Genomic DNA, 20,484 nt, shown 5'->3' with positions numbered 1-20,484 from the left:
TTGGAAATAAAATTATTGAAACATAATAAATCAGCTTACTTTAAACTCCTTTGTAAATCACTTATAACCATTTTTTAAAGGGACCAAACATCAACTTGCAAAATCAATTCATTTCAAAATAACTCAACCAACTTTTAGTGGGACCATTCCATGATTCAGTTAGTACTCTATGGTCTCATATATATATATATATATATATATATATATATATATATATATATATATATATATAAGCAAAGATATTTTGAATAAATGATGTATCTGGTTCATATTATGCACGAGATACATCAGTTATTCAATGAACCTGAAAAAATAATCTTTGCTTATACATGAGACCAGAGAGTACACGTTTTTGTTTCTTTTATTACAGTCACATGTAACTGTGAAAGTAAGAAAAACAAGTGTGAATATAGATAGATTTTAAAGTGATCCTTAACAAAATAAAAGCATCTTTACCACATGGTTAGTTTTGATTGACCATTCCTAAGCCTCTTTAGCATATACTTCAATATCACCTCATTCCTCCTGCCAAAACAAGTACTATATATTTACCTCTTGATAGATTCTCTAGCATGTCACCTCTCTAAATTAACATTCAAAACTAGCTCACCCCAACTGACATGGAACCAATCAATTGTCGGCATCCTGAATTGGCTCCGAGCGGAGGCACCCCTCTGCCGGAGAGTCCTCGAGTTCCTATGGAGTTTCTGTCAAGGTCATGGAGTGCCTCAGCTCTTGAAGTTACAAAAGCTCTTGCACCTCAACCACCTCTTTTTTCATGCATACCTTCCATTAATAGCCATACTACTTCTATTCCTGAAGAAAGCAGTTACCATTCTATCTCTGATGACCTCTCAACATTGTCTAAAAATCAGTTCTCTTTTGCTTCCTCTGCTACTTCACAGCTCGTCCTCGAGCGCATTATGTCACACTCTGCTAGAGAGGTGTTTACTACTCTTTAGTAACAACAAAGACACATACACACATATCTATTAAATTAACTCTAGACATTGTCTTTATTAATGATGTTTGTTAATTATATGTAACAGGAAGTGTCACCGTTAACGTCAGGTAGATTATCTCACAGCAGCGAGCCTTTGAATGGCGGTGGTTCATTAACCGGAACAGACAGTCCACCGATTTCTCATTCAGATGAATTTGACGACGTTGTTAAGGTATACAACATATTTTTACTAAGCTATGAGCAACTATGTTAACATTCATATTTAGTACTATATTTTTACCATGTTACTTGTGCTTATTCGTACTAATGTTTGTGCAGTTTTTTCGATCAAACAATTCAATTCACCCATTATTCAATGGTGGAAGAGCAAATGGGGCTATTGGAATTGGAAATGGTACTGCTTGTTCAGGACCTAAAACAGTTGGAAGGTGGTTGAAAGAAAGGAGAGAAAAGAAGAAAGAGGAAAGCAGAACACATAATGCTCAGCTGCACGCGACAATTACAGTGGCTGCTGTTGCTTCTGCTTTAGCAGCCATTGCGGCCGCTACAGCTGCCTCATCGACATCAAACAAGGACGAGAAGATGGCTAAGACAGACATGGCTGTTGCCTCGGCTGCCACATTAGTTGCTGCACAATGTGTTGAGGCTGCTGAAGCAATGGGAGCTGAGCGCGAGCACCTTGCTTCTGTGGTCAGCTCGGCTGTAAATGTCCGTTCACATGATGATATCACTACTCTTACTGCTGCAGCTGCCACAGGTAGGACTCTGTTAAGCATCTATTTCCTATTATAATGGAATCAATATTTCCAATCGCGCTATTCTTGATATTGTAGAGAAATTTTTTATACTGCAGATAGTTTATCCCCTAATCGCAGTCCCTTGAGGTGACAGACACATTAAAAAAAAAAAAAACTTATCTTAAAATCCACTAAGACATTAGATTTTGTAGCTGGACATGGACTTTTAGACCAAAACATTATATGAATCAACCATTCAAAATGGTTAATTAAGTTATTTGAAATATTAACTTTCACAAGGATAAAATGTGTCTAATATAGACTTGATAACATTTATTTTTTATAATCTTTGTTTTTGTATCCTTATATTGACAATTTATGTATATAATACATGTATATGATCCTTGATATGCAGCTCTTCGAGGAGCAGCAACATTAAAAGCAAGAGCTCTGAAGGAAGTATGGAATATTGCTGCTGTAACACCACTAGAGAAAGGAATGGGGGGTATGACAGTATGTGGAAAAGCTAATAACATAAACAACAGCACCAGTGACAGTGGAGAAATTGTGAATGGAGATAATTTTTCAGGTTCCGGCATCCAAGAGCTACTTGCTAAGGGCAGTGAATTACTCAAACGCACTCGCAACGGTATCAATTACAATTTAAGCTATTAAGACTTACTCATAATATAGTTTGAAAAAACAAGTAAAATTCATTTGGTTGTAACTGCAGGTGATTTGCATTGGAAAATAGTTTCTGTTTACATACATAGAACAGGACAGGTAATGCTGAAAATGAAGAGCAAACTTGTTGCAGGAGCTATTACTACCAAAAAGAACAAGAGTAAGTAACAAATAGTTTCACAGCTTGATTTGTTTTTACTTTTTATTAGTACCAAGAACCAAGGTACATATGTCAAATAATGTTGGACTCATGAATATGCAGATGTTGTGCTAGACGTGTGCACGGATTTACCGGCATGGCCAGGAAGAGATTTATTAGACGATGGAGACAAACGACGCTACTTTGGATTGAAAACAGATTTGAGGGGAATCGTGGAGTTTGAGTGTAGAAATCAAAGAGAATATGATATATGGACTCAAGGGGTCTCTAGGCTTCTCTCAATCGTTTCACAAAGAGAAAACAAGTGCAACAATTAAACCTCTCATTTTGTTGGTTGTTATCATTGTTGATTGCCAAATTTAATTGAATGTACTAAGCATGTGTGTTTATTAATATATCATCATTTTTCCTTTTTTTTTTTAATTCTTATTGAAATCTAGACCAAGTTCATCACAAACTAACTTAATCAATTTTATCCTCCTTTATTTTTCATCTATAATTAGGCAAACCACATGATATAATATAGTACTGACTCAAAAGCACCACTGGTATGCTCTGCTCATTGGACCGTCTAATCTGATTCGGTGGTCAGTTTTAGTATCAAAGCGGTTTCATCCCTCTCACGATCGCAGTTGTGAGATCGGACCGTGATCCTTCTTACCAAGTCCAGCACTAATCACCACTAAACCAACTAACGATTAACGGATAGAAATCTCTAAATTGGATTTGACACAACATTTGTTAAATTCATAAAATAAAAATGGAGTTTTAGTCAGTATTTAACGCGGAATGTCAGTAGAAATTGTTGAAAAAAAATCTCAATTATGTTCCAAAAAATTAATCTAATCAATCAATATTTATGGTCATTATAGGTTTTCAAAGTTTCAATTTAATGTTAAACGAATTTAATGTTATTTATGCAGTAAAAAACTAAAAAGGAATCATGAAAAACTGATATAAAATAAACGTCTGAGATCAATTAACTGTGAGAAACTGATTACGCAACCTTCGGAATCAGATTACGCAATCACTTCTTCGCCGTCCGATATAAATAAACGTCTGATATCAATTAACTGTGAGAAACTGATTATATAATGTAGATCGTTTGATCTCAAATCAACGGTCTGGATTGATTACGGCGTAAAACTACACGACGCAGATATTATAGCAGATCGTGATACAGGTGTCTCTTTCTCAATATCTCTCATTGTTTTGTCTCTATTTATGTTATTCTCTCTGTTTCATCGTATAGCTTCTTTGTTTTGTCTTCTACTTCACTCATGAACCTTGAAACTGAGTTTCTTCAAAAACCCATTTTTCTTCACGGGTTATCTATTATACTTCATATACTATTGCTTTTAGCGATTTTAGTTTCATGGGTTTGGAAAAAAATCAAAACTTGTGCTGTAATCAATGAGTGCAATGAGACACCAAATAGCACTAGCAATTGGTTTAATGTCACAAAGTTTTGTTGTATTGCTTTTTCTTCTTTCAATTTTGTTTTGTTTCTTTTTGATTACTGGTATACAAGTGTTTGGTCAGAAGAAAATGTTGTTACCCTTTTTGATTTAGTTCTCAAAACAGTTACTTGGTGTGTGGTTTGTGTTTGTATCCACAAAGGGTTCTTCTTTTTGTTCAGTTCAGATCAAAGAAAAAGAAGGTTTCCATTGTTTTTTAGAGTTTGGTGTGTTTTTTATCTCTTTGTTTCTTGTTATTGGTTTGTGACTGACATTGTTGTTTTGTATGAAAATCATATTGAGTTAAGGGTTCAATGTATGGTTTCTGTTGTGGTTTCATTTTGTGTTAGTTTGTTGTTTTTTTATGTGGGGTATTGTGTGAAAAATGAAGGTGATAGAACTCTTCAAGAGCCTCTTTTGAATGGTAATTATGGTAATGCTTTAGAGTTAAGAGAGACTAAAGGGAGTGATACTGTTACTCCTTATTCAAATGCTGGAATTTTGAGCCTTCTTACCTTATCTTGGGTGGGTCCACTTATAGCATTTGGAAATAAGAAGACCCTAGACCTCGAGGATCTTCCTCAGCTAGATAGTCGAGATAGTGCTGCGGGAGCTTTTCCAATTTTCAGAGACAAAGTTGAAGCTGATTGTGGTGCAATCAATAGAGTAACCACACTTAAGTTGGTTAAGTTATTGATAATTTTAGGGTGGAAAGAGATTCTTATCACTGGTTTTCTTGCACTGATAAACACTTGTGCTTCTTATGTTGGTCCTTATCTTATTGATTCTTTTGTTCAATACCTTGGTGGAAAAAGGCTATATGAGAATCAAGGCTATGTCTTGGTTTCTGCTTTTATATTTTCACAGCTTGTGAAATGCTTATCACAAAAGCATTGGTACTTTAAGTTGAAGCAACACGGAGTTCGAATCCGAGCACTGCTTGTGACTATGATATATGAAAAAACCTTAACACTTTCTTGTCAATCAAGGCAGTGTCACACTTCTGGAGAAATTACCAATTTCATTACTGTTGATGTCGAAAGAGTTGGTTTTTTCACTTGGTACATGCATGATGGGTGGATAGTAGTTTTGGAAGTTACGTTGGCATTGTTGATTTTGTATAAAAACGTTGGACTTGCTTCCATTGCTTCTCTTGTTACAACCATAATTGTTATGTTGGCAAATGTTCCGTTGGGATCATTGCAAGGGAAGTTTCAAAAGAAGTTGATGGATTCAAAGGATACTAGAATGAAGAGCACGTCTGAAACTTTAAGGAACATGAGGATCCTCAAACTACAAGGATGGGAAATGAAGTTTCTATCTAAAATAATTGAGCTCAGGGATGCGGAACAAGGCTGGTTGAAAAAATCTCTTTATACTTCAGCTATGACTCAATTTTTCTATTATGGTGCATCTACAGTTATATCTGTGGTTACTTTTGGTACTTGTATGCTCATAGGGATCCCACTTGAATCAGGGAAGATTCTGTCATCAATAGCAACATTCAGGATTCTTCAAGGGCCTATTTATAGTCTTCCTGATTTAATTTCAATGACAGCAAAAACTAAAGTTTCTCTTGATAGGATCGCGTCGTTCCTTCATCTTGATGACTTGCAGTCTGATGTTGTCGAAAAGCTTCCTCCGGGTAGTTCTGATACTTCAATTGAAGTGGTTGATGGGAATTTTTCTTGGGATTTATCCTCACCTAATCCAACTTTGCAGAACATAAACCTCAAAGTTTTTCATGGCATGAAGGTTGCTGTTTGTGGTACAGTTGGATCGGGCAAGTCTACTTTACTTTCATGTGTATTGGGAGAACTACCAAAGATATCAGGTATCCTTAAAGTTTGTGGAACAAAGGCCTATGTTGCTCAATCACCATGGATTCAAAGTGGGAAGATAGAAGATAATATATTGTTTGGTGAACACATGGTTAGGGAAAGGTATGAGAAGGTACTTGAAGCATGTTCCCTGAAGAAGGATCTGGAAATCTTGCCATTTGGTGATCAGACGGTTATAGGCGAGCGTGGAACTAATTTGAGTGGTGGACAGAAACAAAGAATACAAATTGCTCGTGCTCTTTATCGAGATGCTGATATATATCTATTTGATGATCCTTTTAGTGCTGTGGATGCTCATACAGGATCTCATCTTTTTAAGGTAACTCATTTTGTGTTTGTTAATTATGTGCAACTTAAACTGCCTATTTCCTCGATTCATGATTCAGAAAAAAATGTCTTTTGATTCACGATTTGAATCTTGATTTGATAACCATGTACAACTAGTTTTTTGTTTTAGACTTTTGAAATGTAGTTAGTTCAAACAGCATGACACTTACGTAATTATTTTAGTTGGTGAAATTATTTGCTTAAGTGTGTGGCAGGAATGTTTGCTGGGTGTTTTAAGTTCAAAAACAGTGATTTATGTTACTCATCAAGTGGAGTTTTTACCTACTGCTGATCTTATTTTGGTGAGTATTTATTGTTATTCAATTGTCATAATTTTGAAATGATGTATTTTCTTTTAACCTTTTTTTCGGCCCTTGTAGGTCATGAAAGATGGAAAAATTACTCAAAGCGGAAAGTATGACGAGCTTCTTAATATTGGAACCGATTTTATGGAACTTGTTGGGGCACACAGAGAAGCTTTGTCTACACTTGAATCATTGGATGGAGGAAAAACCTCAAATGAAATTAGTACATTAGAAGAAGATGTAAATATCTCTGGCACTCATGAAGAGGCAAACAAAGAAGTGCAAAATGGTAATGCAAATGATAAAGGCGAACCGAAAGGCCAAATTGTTCAAGAAGAAGAAAGGGAGAAAGGTAAAGTTGGGTTTTCAGTCTATTGGAAGTATATCACAACTGCATATGGAGGAGCTTTCGTACTGTTCATATTATTGGCTCAGATTCTTTTTCAAGTTCTTCAAATTGGAAGCAACTATTGGATGGTGTGGGAAACTCCCATCTCAGCAGATGTGAAGCCACCTGTTGAAGAAACAACTCTTATTGAAGTCTATGTCGTTTTGGCCATTGGAAGTTCTTTATGCATTCTTGTTATAGAATTGTTACTTGTTACAGTTGGTTATAAGACAGCTACTATACTCTTCAATAAAATGCACTTGTGCATCTTTCGCGCCCCCATGTCATTTTTCGATTCTACTCCAAGTGGACGAATCCTTAATAGAGTATGTCATACCTCCGATTTTTCTGTTTCTTGTCAGTTGTTTTTAATAACTATACCTATGGAATACGTTGTCCCTTGTTTTTTTTATCGTTTTCTTCTTCTTTGTTGTCTTTCAGGCTTCTACTGACCAAAGTGCAGTGGATGCCGACATTCCTTATAAAATTGGCGCATTTGCCTTTAATGTGATCATGCTTCTGGGAATTATAGCAGTGATGTCTCATGTTGCATGGCAAGTTTTCATTGTCTTTGTACCTGTGATAGCAGTCAGCATTTGGTATCAGGTATTATTTGGACCATCGGCTTTCTATACCATTTTTTTGTTTTGTTGCAAATCTGCTCCATTCTATAATAGTATAAGGTGATGACTAACAACTTTTTGGAACTTGTAATCTGCAGCGATATTATTTACCATCAGGCCGTGAACTGTCACGTTTAGTTGGAGTATCCAGAGCCCCAATCATTCAACACTTTGCGGAAACAATTTCCGGTACTTCAACCATTAGAAGCTTTGATCAACAGTCAAGATTTCTTGAAACAAATATGAAACTGGTTGATGGGTATTCTCGACCAAAGTTCAACATGGCTGTTGCTATCGAATGGTTAGGTCTCCGCTTAGATATATTGTCTTCCATCACATTTGCCTTTTCCTTGATATTCTTGATATCAATCCCACCTGGAATCATAAATCCAGGTACGTAATTCAAGTTTGGTATAATATATCAATCAAAATTTAGCCTGCTTGTGTCATGAGAAGTTGTGTATAATTGTTTCTCTTTTGTGTCATTTGTCTGATTTTTGAAGGCATTGCTGGTCTAGCTGTTACCTATGGTCTAAGTATAAACGCGATAACATATACGGTGATATGGAGTCTTTGCAACTTGGAGAACAACATTATATCGGTAGAAAGGATACTTCAACATACAACCATTCCTAGTGAGCCTCCCCTTGTTTCAGAAGAAGAAAATAGGCCAGATCCTTCTTGGCCCGCATATGGCAAGGTTGATATACGGAACTTGCAGGTAGCTACAATTTTTTCTCCATGTTGATGCCTTTTAAATATGTTTCTGGTTCTGTTTTCTTTCATTTTGCAGTCAATTGATTTTTGAAATTCATGCTAAGGTTCTCTTTTCCTAAATTGTTAGAAATTGGCTTATGAATTGTTGTGCTCTGGATACAACATACTCATAGCATAAATTTTTTTATAAGATGTTTCTGATCCATTTCAACATTTGTAATGATTTGTTGTCTGTGATGAAGGTTCGATATGCTCCACATCTTCCACTCGTGTTGCATGGCCTGACATGCACATTTCATGGAGGATTGAAAACTGGCATTGTTGGTAGAACAGGTAGTGGCAAATCAACTCTTATGCAAACACTTTTCCGACTCATTGAACCTACTGCTGGGGAAGTTATCATTGACCGCATCAACATCTCTACAATCGGACTGCATGACTTGAGGTCTCGACTAAGCATTATTCCGCAAGATCCAACAATGTTTGAGGGGACAGTGAGAAGTAATCTGGACCCCCTTGAAGAGTACACTGATGAACAAATTTGGGAGGTGTGTTTGTGTTCTTTTATTTGTTGAAAAAAATGCAAAGACAGTGATACATGGTTTTAACCAAAATTTTAGACTTGAAATTGATCTTTAAATATTGATTTACCTTTAAAATAGGCCTTGGATAAGTGTCAACTAGGAGATGAAGTTAGAAAGAAAGAAGGAAGGCTCGACTCTTCAGGTTTGTCTTCTATTTTTGCTGAACATAAATACTCCCTTCGGACTTAAATATAAGCAAAATGGTATACGTATTAAGTTCCAAATTTAGGCCAAAAATTGTATATAGCATTTACATTCAAATAGAGTATATAGTAAACTTAGACCAACCTTTTTACTTATATTGAAGTCTGTTGTAAATTGCCTTGAAAATGAGGAAGACACAAAAAGGTTACTGTTTTGGCACCTCAGGCGGAAGAATTTCGCCCCAGGCGCAAGTTGCTGTCAAAATGGAGCTAAGTTTCTGTTTTTCCGCCCCGGGCGAAAATTCCTGTGCCCCAGACGAAAATTTTGCCCCGGGCGAAAATTACGCAGTAATATATATATATATATATATATATATATATATATATATATGTCAGGTTCTCTGATATTTGGTAAGAGGATTTTAGGGTTTCTAAAGCCGACAAACAGACTAGGGTTAAAAGAGATCATCTTGGGAAGACTCTAGGGTCGGGGGAATCATTCTATCATCTTGGGAAACACTTTCATATTGAATTTCTTGGTCATGGGAAGAAATTCGGGCTTAGGGTAGAATTAGGATCAAGGCTAATTCTTGTAACTCTATTGTGAGATTTCATTGTAATCAAGAACATCATTTGATAGTGGATTGGAGAGCTTCTCTCTCCCCCAGAGTAGGTCACATTGACTGAACTCGGTAAACAATTCTATTGTGTTCCTTTTCTTTATCGCTTTATCTTTTGATTTCTGATTATTATTGTCGATCTCATTATTTGATTGCTTAATCGTTATTTGCTCCACACATCAAGTATTTTATTGGTGTGATTCAATCCAAATTCACAACAAAGTCCATAAGGAGTATATAGTATTTCTTTCTACTCTTGAACCTATTGCTAGCTAACGTGGAAGTTGATGGTTCTGTAGTCAGTGAAAATGGTGAGAATTGGAGCATGGGTCAGAGGCAGTTGGTTTGCCTAGGTAGGGTTCTGCTTAAGAAGAGCAAGATTTTGGTGCTTGACGAAGCCACTGCATCAGTTGATACAGCTACAGATAATTTGATTCAACAAACTCTTAGGCAGCATTTCACGGACTCTACCGTCATTACCATTGCACATCGAATAACTTCTGTTCTTGACAGTGATATGGTTCTACTTCTTAGTCAAGGTTAGGAAGAAAAGCTGTTATTCTTTATTAAAATGAGGTCCTTGTTTTGTTTTTCTTTCTGATTTTTCTTGTGTATTGGTTTATAGGACTTATTGAGGAGTATGACTCCCCAACCACATTGCTTGAGGATAAGTCATCATCTTTTGGTAAGCTTGTTGCAGAGTATACCATGAGGTCCAACTCAAAATTTTGAGAAACTCTTGATCAGTACCGTCCGAAATTGAAGTTTCTTGGTGAAGATGAATATTTTTGGGGAGGGGGAAGTATCTTGTTAATAGGGTTTGCATTACTTCTTCAATTGAAAAACTCATTTATATCTAATTAGCTTCATATCCAATTAGTTCGATATAGTTGCGTCTTTCCATATGTCGACATTTTCTTTGTCTATAACTTTTTATAGAATTTTGTTCATGAATCTCATTATCATTTATCACATATTAAACTATATTATATGTTAAAATATTGTCAATATTGACTTCATCTTGGTTCCATCGTATTCTACCTGGGTTTGCAGTGTGTATTTTCTTAGACTTACACAATCCTGAATAATTGAATCTGTCAAGATAGTGACTTTTGGCCTACAATTATAAAAGGTCATAACTTTGTTTTTAAACTTGTAGCAATATTGAAAACACTCAAGACAGTAGGTACTAGGTAGACACAAAAAATATACATATTACACTATAGTGAACTGTTATTCTGTGAAAGATATTGAGCAAAACTCAGTTACTTGAGTTACAAGTTAACTGAGTTTCACATATGAGCTGGACTTTACAATTGATTAACCGTTGCATTGCAACAAGTTAGTTGTGTGAAATGAATTTTTCTGCTCTTAGGCTCAATTTGCGCCTATTCTCTGTTTCATCTTCTTCCCTCACACACACTCATTGCTCATTCATGGAGTTTCAGCTATGTTTTCACATGAACATCTTCTATTTCAGCATTGGCATACAAATTCAGATTTAAATGAAGTTATATCATGGACCTAATCTACCTGATAGAAAAAAAGAAATGAGTGGTTGCAAAAAAAATCATTTATGTAGCTTATTAATTTATATTTGCCTTTATATCTATGCCCGTAGTAACTGGATTTATATCGATTGACACTGATAGATTGAACTAGTTTTGAACCCTTTCTTGCCTGTTTTATAACGTCAGATAATTCAGAAGAACCATGGTCTGAGCTTAGTACTGGTTGGGGAAAAATTGTTTGCATGAGTTAATATGTTTGAATTCAGCAGTGTCAAAACTCACGAATGATAGTTTTTCCGTCTATTGTGGTTCTATTCGAATTTATGTATAGTTTTGCTGTGTATTGTTGTCCTATCTGACTCGATGGGTTAATGCTCATGAGTGATAGTTTTTCTGTCTATTGTTGTCCTATCTGACTCACGAGTGATAGTTTTTCCGTCTGTTGCTGTGAATAATGCTTTTTGTGTCCAACAACAACAATGTTGTGTGTTTTGCATGTTGAAAAAGGGTTCTTCTGAAAAATTGTTTGCATTCCTAACATGCCGGGCATAATCATGGCCAACACATATAACAAGAAGGTAAACATCATCACTCAGCTCATAGGCTCTCAGACAATTTCCTTGATGTAATGTCAAAGACAATGCAGCATCTACTATGGACCAAAATGGTCCTGGAATAGGAAAATTTGAAACAGCATTGTTTTTGGTCAAGGAATGAATAAGTCCAAAGATTGTGGAATTAGTTGATTAATTAAACATTTGCTATGGTGAATTTGCGGCAGCTGTTTGCCTTCCCAGGTTCGATTACGTGAGTGTCATGTGCAGTGTTCGATGTTGTGCTATTATTATTATTATTATTATTATTATTATTATTATTATTATTATTATTATTATTATTATTATCATCATCATCTTCCAAAATCCGTGGCTTCAAAATAGTAAACAGAGAAAAGAAGATCATCATGAATCCCACAACCAAGATATGCTTAGCCATAGTGTAGTGACCATAGAAGGAGTACCTCTTCTTGATAGTTGATACGGTTGCTTGCATGTCTATGATATATATACTTCGCAGACACAATTTACAATAAATGCAAGACATAGAAAAATCATATGTGACAACTTATAACTCAATGAAAACAAAACCTGTATATAAGAGAAGGAATTTGTAGGACCACCTAAATTCAATACCATAATGAGGGAAAAGAGGGGGAAAAGTAACAAAGCTCTGGTTACGAATGGGTTTAAAAACTCGAAATCATAGCCTCTTTTTACGGCCCAACGTGTGAACAGTGTCAAGCTGAATAACGTCGCAATAGTCAATATTACAGTTTTTATAAGTAGTTTCCCTGCATTAAAAGAATTTTAATATCTTCGTAACATACGTACAATTTCAAGCATCATCGTTTTTGCATTCTTAACATGCCGGGGTTGGACATAGCCAACACCTATAACAATAAAGAACATCATCACTCAGCTCATAGGTTATCTGACAATTTGCTTGATGTAATGTCACAAGCAATCACTGTGCTTATGCCGGAAGATGATGAACATCCAACTACCTAACTAACCAATTTTTCGCATTCGCAGGTAATGTTTCATCTGCACACGTATGTGAAGGAACTTCAAACAACATTAACTTCTCGAACTCAATAAATAATTTGTGAGAATGAATATATTGAACATATGGCAGACTTACTAGTACAATATTTAAACCTGGCCAAAGTAGTACTTCAACATCACCTCATTCCTCTTGCCAAAACTAGTACTATATAATTATACACAGGCGCAACAGAAGAGAAACAGAAATTCCAGTGATAGGCACAAAGTGAGACTAAAGGAAGAGAAATTTTATTGATCACAAAATCTAAGTTTACAAGTCAAGTACTCACACTTATATATGCAATGTGAGATACTAGTGATCAATCAACATATCATAACCACTATCTAACCGTTTCAGTTAATGTCTAACTAATCTCAACAGTAAAAACAGACTTAGCTTGCTATGCAAGTAACTGACTCATTTTACATTTTCACCGATCTTCACACACCCCGAGATAGATTCTTCTGTACCTCTCTAAATTAACATTCAGAACTAGCTCGCCCCAGCTGATATGGAACCAATCAATTCTTGGTGGTCTGAATTGGTTTCGAGCGGAGGCACCCCTTTGCCGGAGAGTCCTCGAGTTCCCATGGAGTTTCTGTCAAGGTCATGGAGTGCACCACCTCTTTCTTCATGCATTCCTTCAAACAGTTCTATTCCGGAAGAAACCACTAACCAGTCTGTCTCTGAGGAGGTCTCAATCTCAATTGTGTCTAAGAATCAGTTCTCTTTTGCTTCCTCTGCTACTTCACAGCTTGTCCTTGAGCACGCACATTATGTCACATTCTGCTAGAGAGGTGTTTATTACTCTTTATTAACAATAAACATATAAACATGAACACATCTCTTAAGCAAACTATGGACATTATCGTTATTAATGTCGTTTCTTTGTTATGTTATATAACAGGAAGTGTCACGGTTAACTTCAGGTAGATTATCTCACAGCAGCGAGCCTTTAATTGGCGGTGGTTCATTAACCAGAACAAACAGTCCATCAATTTCTCATTCAGATGAATTTGATGATGTTGTTAAGGTATGCAATAAATTTCAACTATGCTATGAGCAACTTTGTTAGCTTTTTACCATGTTGCTTGTGCTTATTCCTATGAATCCTATCAATGCGTGTGCAGTTTTTTCGGACAAACAATTCCATTCACCCCTTATTCAATGGTGGAAGGACAAATGCTGCTATTGGCACAGCACGGCTTGTTCAGGACCTAAAAGTAAAAAGAAGAGAAAAAAAGAAAGAGGAAAGCAGAACACATAATGCTCAACTGCACGCTACCATTATTTTGGCCGTTGTTGCTGCTGCTATAGCAGCCATTGCAGCTGCAACAGCTGCCTCATCGAGAACAAACAAGGATCAGAAATGGCTAAGACAGACATGGGAGCTGAGCACAACCACCTTGCTTCGGTGGTTTGCTCAGCTGTGAATCTATGTTCTCATGATGATATCACTATACTCATGGTTGAGCATTATAAATGATTAATGTTTCATACTGTTGTAGCGTTGTTATTCTTGACATTGTAGAGAATTTTAGTTAAATACAGTCAATGCAGTAGCTGAGTAGCATTACAAATCTTGATATTACAGATAGTTTATCTCCTAACTGCAGTCCCCGTGTGACCGTAGGAACATTAAAAAACATTAAGCCTATTTTGGTTCCACGATTGGAGGCCATAAATGATTGTGACATATTTGGTTGCTCTTGAGTAGAATTAATTGTCTTCATAATTTATTTTAGCTTAAAGCTAGATTTGTTTTTTAGTCTAAACGTGATTTTTTCACTAAAATTTAATGTTCAATTCTCTTTTATGTAAATATATCCAAACATAAACCACTTTACATTCAACTAGCTTTTAAGCAAAATCAATTTTTAACGTCGCAGAACCAAACTTGCACTAAGACATAGAATATGCAGTTGGATATGGTATTTTAGACCAAACTATATTCAAAGTGGTTAATTGAAGTTATTACAAATCTCAAGTTTCACAAGGATAAAATGTGCCTAATGGTCATTGATATGTAGGTCTCAAAGGAGCAATAACATTAAAAGCTAGAGCTCTAAAGGAAACATGGAATATTGCTGCAGTAACACCACTAGAGAAAGGAAAACCAATAACAAAAACAGCAGCACAAGTAGTTTCTGTTTACATACATAGAACAGGACAGGTAAAATTTTGTTTCAAAAATTGACATCACAGACAGAATTTCCTACATGTCCATTCAATGACAAGACTCGCAAACGTAAAAATTTCAGGTAATGCTGAAAATGAAGAGCAAACTTGTTGCAGAAACTATTACTACCAAAAAGAACAAGAGTAAGTTGCATATTAAATACAAGCTAAGGAATTACCTATAGTTATAATTTCATAAAAAATGAAAAACATGAGAAAACAAAACTAAATTGAAAGGTAAGGAACATATAAGATAATATTGTGCTTTAATTATCTTCAATCACCAGCACTAAAAATAGTAAAGGAGAAGAGGTTGATGACATCTAGATACAAGGCGACAGAAGCCCAGATGAACTCATCATAGGAGTATTTCTTGATAAGGTTGTTTGTGTCATATACAATGTAGCCACAAAATATAATAGCTCCAACACACCCATAGATCATATGTGATAACTTTCCCAATGGATACAGAATCTGCAAGAAAAGGATTACAATGTAATTAGATATCAAAATCAATATTACAAGGGCTAATGTACCTATTAATTATGAAGAACTAAACAGAAGCATTTTAATAGCAAAATACCTGAATGAGGCCAAAGACAATAAGAACTATCAAAGCTCCGAACAGGAATGGGCCTAAAAAGCTGAAATCATGACCTTTTCTTGCAGCCCAAAATGTGTAGAGAGTTAAACTAACCACGACCGCAGCAGTTAATACAACAGATTCTAAAATTATTTTTCCTGCATCCAATTTTCAGCCTCATTAGAACAAAAAATTAGTCTAGTAAGTGTAGTTCAATCGTAGTTTCTAATCCAGTATTCTCTACTTCAATAGTACACTTAAGTGTGAGTCTAACCACTAGGAAGTATAATTGACCAAAAATTCAAAAAGAAAATAAAAGTTCTTAACTATCGGAATCTAGACCAAGTTCATCACAAATCTACTTAATCAATTTTCTTCTTTTAATTTCCACTTCAAAAAAGTATTCGGAGAAATTGATCCAATAGGCAAACCAATGGTATGATATAATCCAGAGTCGATTCAAAGGTAAGGTTAATAAAACCCTAGCTTTAAGCCTCCAATAAAACCAATATTTGTTTAGTAGACAAGGCATGACAGACAAGGTCCATAGTAATAATTTGGCAGGTCTTTAAGTTTTACGTTTGTAACAGATAGGTCTTTAAGTTCTTTAGATAACAAATAGGTTTCTAATTTATTGCACCATTACCCTTAAGTTATTCTCCATTACAAACACGCTGAGGCGGTAGTAAACACTGCATTTTGGCTTCCAAATAACAAGAAGGAGCTTTCAGTGCAAATTAACCGTTATGTTACCACTTTTGTAACGGAGGCCAGAAAGATATCAAAGCTATAAATTAGAAACTTAAAGTACCTACCTATGTGTTACCTAAATAACTTAAAGACATGTTTGTTACCGGAAAATAAATAAATAACTTAAAAGACCTAGTGCAAAACTTAAAGATCCCTAGATGCATTATGCCTAGAGGTGGGAATAGGCTAGGCCGAACTAGACTTTGTCAAGCTTGAGCATGCTCTATTCAAAGAAATAGGCTGACCTGACCTGAGCTTATGTAGGCTAGGCCATAGGCCCCCGTAGGCCGGCCTGACCTATTCCCACCCCTTTATGCCTGATAATTTGCTTTAAGGGTCAGTTACAATTAAAAGTTATTGTATAATAAATAAAAAAATTAATTAAAAAAAATAAAAAAAAAAAAAAAACAAGAAGAAGAATTTGGAGGAGTTAATTACCACTAGTAGAGGAACAAGTCAATCCAATGGGAATAGCCATAGAGACTGTTAAAATTAGGAGGAGAACGTAATTGAGAGGATGCTTCTGATGAAAACATGATAGTAGACATATTACTGCATGGAAGCAAAATCAAACAAATTAATAGTAATAATTAAGAGTGCTACAATAATTAAAAGAACAAAAAAAAAAAAAAAACCATAACAAGAAACATACGTATTAAGGAAAAAATGAAAAGAAAAATGCTAAGAACAAGGCCTGGTATGGATTCCTTGAAGAAATTAGAAACAGGGTGAACCAAAACAATGACTGAAGCAATAGCAATGGTGAGAAGCAACTGAAAGGTGATAATAGTGTAAACTTTACGAATGAAAGACCATCTTAATTCAGGGCTTTCAGTCATAATAGGGTAAAGGGTTCTTGCTCCACTCTCCACATCACTTTTCCCAGACATTTTTTTTCTTCTTCCAAGGAACGCTAGTTTAGGGTTCTAGTGTTAGAATTTAGAATGGAATGCAAAGTCTTGAATAAAAATTGAGTTTAATCAATGGATTTAATTGATATGCTGTAAAATAAAAATCTCTAGAAATTTTTTTGTTGGAAGGCAAAATTAGAAATTCAAGGGTATAAAAGAAACACAAGTCGGAAGATAAAACTGTTAAGAACTTTTATGAGAATTGAACCTAAAAGCAAGAAACAATTTGGACTAAATGACTGCAATTTTATTAATCAGCAACGTTGGCTTAAATAGCCATTTAACACAATGATAAAAACAATAACTGAAAGCAACCCATTATCCTAAAATAAAGGCTAATAGCTAAGTGATAGCAAAAATTAAGGAAATCAAATAAAACTGAAGACTAAATCTTTCCTACAAAATAGGACTTTTATTTTAACATAAATTAATAATGCAGTAACTCTTTCATTCCCTCCCTTAAACTAAATGCTATGCAGCAACTAGCTTAAACTAAATGCTATGCAGCAACTAGTTTATATCAGAAATTTCACATACTCCCAGCATCTTTCTAAGCTTCTGGAAAACTTCAAGTTTCAACGGTTTTGTCATTATGTCCGCAACTTGGTCTTCACTTCCACAGTGAACTAATTCAATTTTGCCCTCTTTAGTAAGATTCCTTAAGAAATGAAATCTTACATCAATATGTTTGCTGCGACCATGCATAGCTTGATTTTTAGACAGCTTGATGGTTGAGCTATTGTCACACATTACAATTATACCAGCTTGATTTTTAGACAGCTTGATGGTTGAGCTATTTTGGTGTATGGGTGGATATGAGTAAAACATGCATGTTTAGATTAACCGGAGTTTCTTCACATGAAGGATTGACGGCTGGAGTTTTTACTGTAGGACAACATGTTTTACTTCAAGTAAAGTGGTCAAATATGAGAAAACATGTATGTTCTGACAATCAACATATTTTTATATTATTTGCATTTGACACTTTTGGTTTCCTAGTACTCGAGGATGTGAATCTTCTAAAAAGAGTTCAAAAAGTCATGCATAACAATGTTGTGTTACTTAGGTCTCTGGATATAATATTTAAGAAGATTGATTTTTCCATTAAAAAAATTAGCATATCAACGTATTGCGATCATTTACCTTGTGTAAATCTTAAAACACGTAAAAGTAAGTTTAGTGCTTTGTTTTAAGACATTGAATATCTTTAAGGAGAATGTTAACATGTGCATATATGACACATGTTAAGGTAATAAAAATAGAAATAATGCTTTAGAATTTGTGCATTTTAACTTTTCAAGCATTAAATGTCTTGTATCATTAAATGTTAAATTTCTATATTAAGATATCTTATCATGTGCCCTATATGCACATGTTAACAAGACCCTATCTTTAAATATTAAACCGAATCGAGCATTTCAGCTTATTGGAACGAGAATTAACCAATTTATCAGTTGATTTGATCCAAATTGTACCATAGTCTAAATGAACTAAAATTGGTGTATAATCTGTTGTTTGGTGAAATGCCAATCAATGCAAAACCAACCTTACAATTATATTAATAGATCAAACTGTCTTTGATATATAAAAAGTTTATTTAACTGTTTTTGATCAAACTGTTTGTGATTATAAGTATATACGTTTTGAAACAAGACTTTAATGGGCAGGTCCGTAAACAAGACTTTAGTCATGTGTATGACAGAGTCACTGCTAAATTGGCCTCTTGGAAGAGTCGGTTATTGAACAAGCCTGGTAGGGTGGTGTTGGCGAACTCAGTGTTGTCCTTCCTTCCTTCATATCACATGCAAATTAATTGGCTTCCACAAAGTGTTTGTGAGGATCTTGACAGAAGTATTCGAAGATTTATTTGGAAAGGTACCGGAGATTCTGGGATGCATCTGGTTAGCTGGAAGAAAATTACTCAACCACGCAAATATGGGGGCCTTGGTGTGAGAAGTTCCCGGTCTCATAACACAGCACTCCTTGGTAAACTTATATGGGAGATTCTTCAAACACCGGATAAGTTGTGGGTAAGTCTCTTCAACGATAGATACCTGAAGGGGCAGCTGCCTTTTAACGTAACTGTTACTGGTGGGACTGTGATTTGGAACTCAATGGCGAAGGCCGTGCAAATGCTGAAAGATGGGTTCACATTCAAAGTTGGTAATGGCGACACAAGCTTTTGGTATGACCCTTGGATTCTTAAAGAAAAGTTATGTACAGTGGTACCCTATGTAGCAATTCAGGATACTTTCGCAAGGATTAAGGATGTTTGGTTTGACGGTAACTGGAATTTTAATTTTTTGTATACTAATCTTCCAGACAATGTTGTCAATGCTATCACAGCAACCCAACCTAGAATAGTGCAGAATTTGCCTGATGTTTGGACTTGGAGTAACTCGAGTTCGAGTATGTACTCCGTCAAGGATGCTTATAATTGGCTTTTGAACCCAGCACCGCTGAATGATCATGTCAACTGGAAGTGGATTTGGCAGCTTAATGTCCCAGCAAATATTCAATTTTTTGTCTGGCAACTCATTCATGAATCCATTCCTGTGCGCGCAGTTCTGCAACACCGATATTTGTCCTCGCTGTGCAGGAGCCTCTGAGAACATCGATCACTGCCTATTCTCGTGTCTGGATGCAGCACGAGTGTGGAATCTGACTGGTTTGGTTTTTAATCGCAATTCTTCCCAAGGGGCTGACACGTTCACATGGTATAAAAATATGGGTAAGATTCATGGATCCCTCTTCTTCATTGCTCTCTGGGTGATTTGGTGTGGAAGGAATGAGATTGTCTTCAATAACCATAGAGAAAATACTCACACTAGTATGGGTAAGATTTATTCCTTGCTAAAATCCTGTGAAGCTGCTTTTATGCCTCCGCATTCGGTAGCAGCTACGCCCGTTAACCCGCGTTTAGTATCTTGGTCCCCACCTATGGAAGGTACCGTGTGTCTCAATGTTGATGGAAGCCTTTTCGGCGCTACAAGTTCAGTTGGTTACGGTGGTCTGATTCGGGATCATAACGGTGTTTTTATTTCGGGTTTCTACGGAGCTGCTAATATTCGAAGTATCTTATTCGTAGAACTCATGGCTGTGTTACATGGCTTACACATATGTTGGGAAAGTGGGTTCCGTCGGGTTACATGTTACTCAGACTCGCTTCAGTCAGTTAACCTTATTCGGGACGGTGTGTCTGCTCATCACATGTTCGCTAATGAAGTCTTTAGTATTCGTCAACTCCTCGCTAGAGATTGGGAGGTGGCGATGAACCATACGCTACGGGAAGGTAATGCGTGTGCGGATGCCTTAGCAAAGATGGGTGCGTTATCTGACTCTTCTTTAGTGAAAATCTCTAGGCCCCCAAGTGACCTCTATATGCTCTTGCTCGCTGAT

General features: G+C 35.8%; 3 protein-coding genes and 1 pseudogene across 3 annotated transcripts; 3 read left to right on the top strand and 1 right to left on the bottom strand.

Moving 5' to 3' along the window:
- The first annotated feature begins 424 nt into the window (after positions 1-424).
- On the top strand, positions 425-2,940 carry LOC123890192 (VAN3-binding protein-like). Its single transcript, XM_045939747.1, has 6 exons — positions 425-944; positions 1,050-1,175; positions 1,283-1,721; positions 2,117-2,350; positions 2,435-2,545; positions 2,648-2,940. The coding sequence occupies exons 1-6, from the start codon at positions 621-623 to the stop codon at positions 2,860-2,862; spliced, it is 1,449 nt and encodes a 482-aa protein (XP_045795703.1). The 5' UTR covers positions 425-620; the 3' UTR covers positions 2,863-2,940.
- An 885-nt stretch (positions 2,941-3,825) lies between these two features.
- On the top strand, positions 3,826-10,282 carry LOC123890655 (ABC transporter C family member 3-like). The gene is made up of 10 exons (XM_045940299.1): positions 3,826-6,162; positions 6,386-6,472; positions 6,551-7,189; positions 7,305-7,469; positions 7,585-7,879; positions 7,990-8,207; positions 8,446-8,751; positions 8,866-8,929; positions 9,850-10,089; positions 10,176-10,282. Exons 1-10 carry the CDS (start codon positions 3,826-3,828, stop codon positions 10,280-10,282), a joined length of 4,458 nt encoding a protein of 1,485 aa, XP_045796255.1.
- Positions 10,283-13,174: 2,892 nt separating this feature from the next.
- Positions 13,175-14,149, top strand: LOC123892234 (annotated as a pseudogene).
- An 800-nt stretch (positions 14,150-14,949) lies between these two features.
- On the bottom strand, positions 14,950-17,315 carry LOC123890188 (protein LIFEGUARD 2-like). The gene is made up of 4 exons (XM_045939742.1): positions 16,827-17,315; positions 16,613-16,726; positions 15,425-15,582; positions 14,950-15,315 (listed from the first exon to the last, which is right to left on the bottom strand). Exons 1-4 carry the CDS (start codon positions 17,062-17,064, stop codon positions 15,118-15,120), a joined length of 708 nt encoding a protein of 235 aa, XP_045795698.1. The 5' UTR covers positions 17,065-17,315; the 3' UTR covers positions 14,950-15,117.
- Between the last annotated feature and the right edge of the window lie 3,169 nt (positions 17,316-20,484).

The sequence above is a fragment of the Trifolium pratense genome, linkage group LG6 (genome assembly GCF_020283565.1).
Source record: "Trifolium pratense cultivar HEN17-A07 linkage group LG6, ARS_RC_1.1, whole genome shotgun sequence".
Taxonomy (NCBI): domain Eukaryota; kingdom Viridiplantae; phylum Streptophyta; class Magnoliopsida; order Fabales; family Fabaceae; genus Trifolium; species Trifolium pratense.
The sequence above is the reverse complement of the archived record's forward strand: the minus strand, read 5'-3'. Positions and strand labels throughout refer to the sequence as shown.

Excerpts from the sequence above, each read along its gene's own strand:
- LOC123890192 (XM_045939747.1), top strand. The coding sequence starts at position 621 with ATGGAACCAATCAATTGTCGGCATCCTGAATTGGCTCCGAGCGGAGGC. Across the intron at positions 945-1,049 it reads TGTCACACTCTGCTAGAGAG|GAAGTGTCACCGTTAACGTC; the intron begins GTGTTTACTACT and ends TATATGTAACAG. Across the intron at positions 1,722-2,116 it reads TACTGCTGCAGCTGCCACAG|CTCTTCGAGGAGCAGCAACA; the intron begins GTAGGACTCTGT and ends CTTGATATGCAG.
- LOC123890655 (XM_045940299.1), top strand. The coding sequence starts at position 3,826 with ATGAACCTTGAAACTGAGTTTCTTCAAAAACCCATTTTTCTTCACGGG. Across the intron at positions 7,190-7,304 it reads GTGGACGAATCCTTAATAGA|GCTTCTACTGACCAAAGTGC; the intron begins GTATGTCATACC and ends GTTGTCTTTCAG. Across the intron at positions 8,208-8,445 it reads TTGATATACGGAACTTGCAG|GTTCGATATGCTCCACATCT; the intron begins GTAGCTACAATT and ends TCTGTGATGAAG.
- LOC123890188 (XM_045939742.1), bottom strand. The coding sequence starts at position 17,064 with ATGTCTGGGAAAAGTGATGTGGAGAGTGGAGCAAGAACCCTTTACCCT. Across the intron at positions 16,727-16,826 it reads TTTCATTTTTTCCTTAATAC|TAATATGTCTACTATCATGT; the intron begins GTATGTTTCTTG and ends GCTTCCATGCAG. Across the intron at positions 15,316-15,424 it reads TTGTCTTTGGCCTCATTCAG|ATTCTGTATCCATTGGGAAA; the intron begins GTATTTTGCTAT and ends CTTTTCTTGCAG.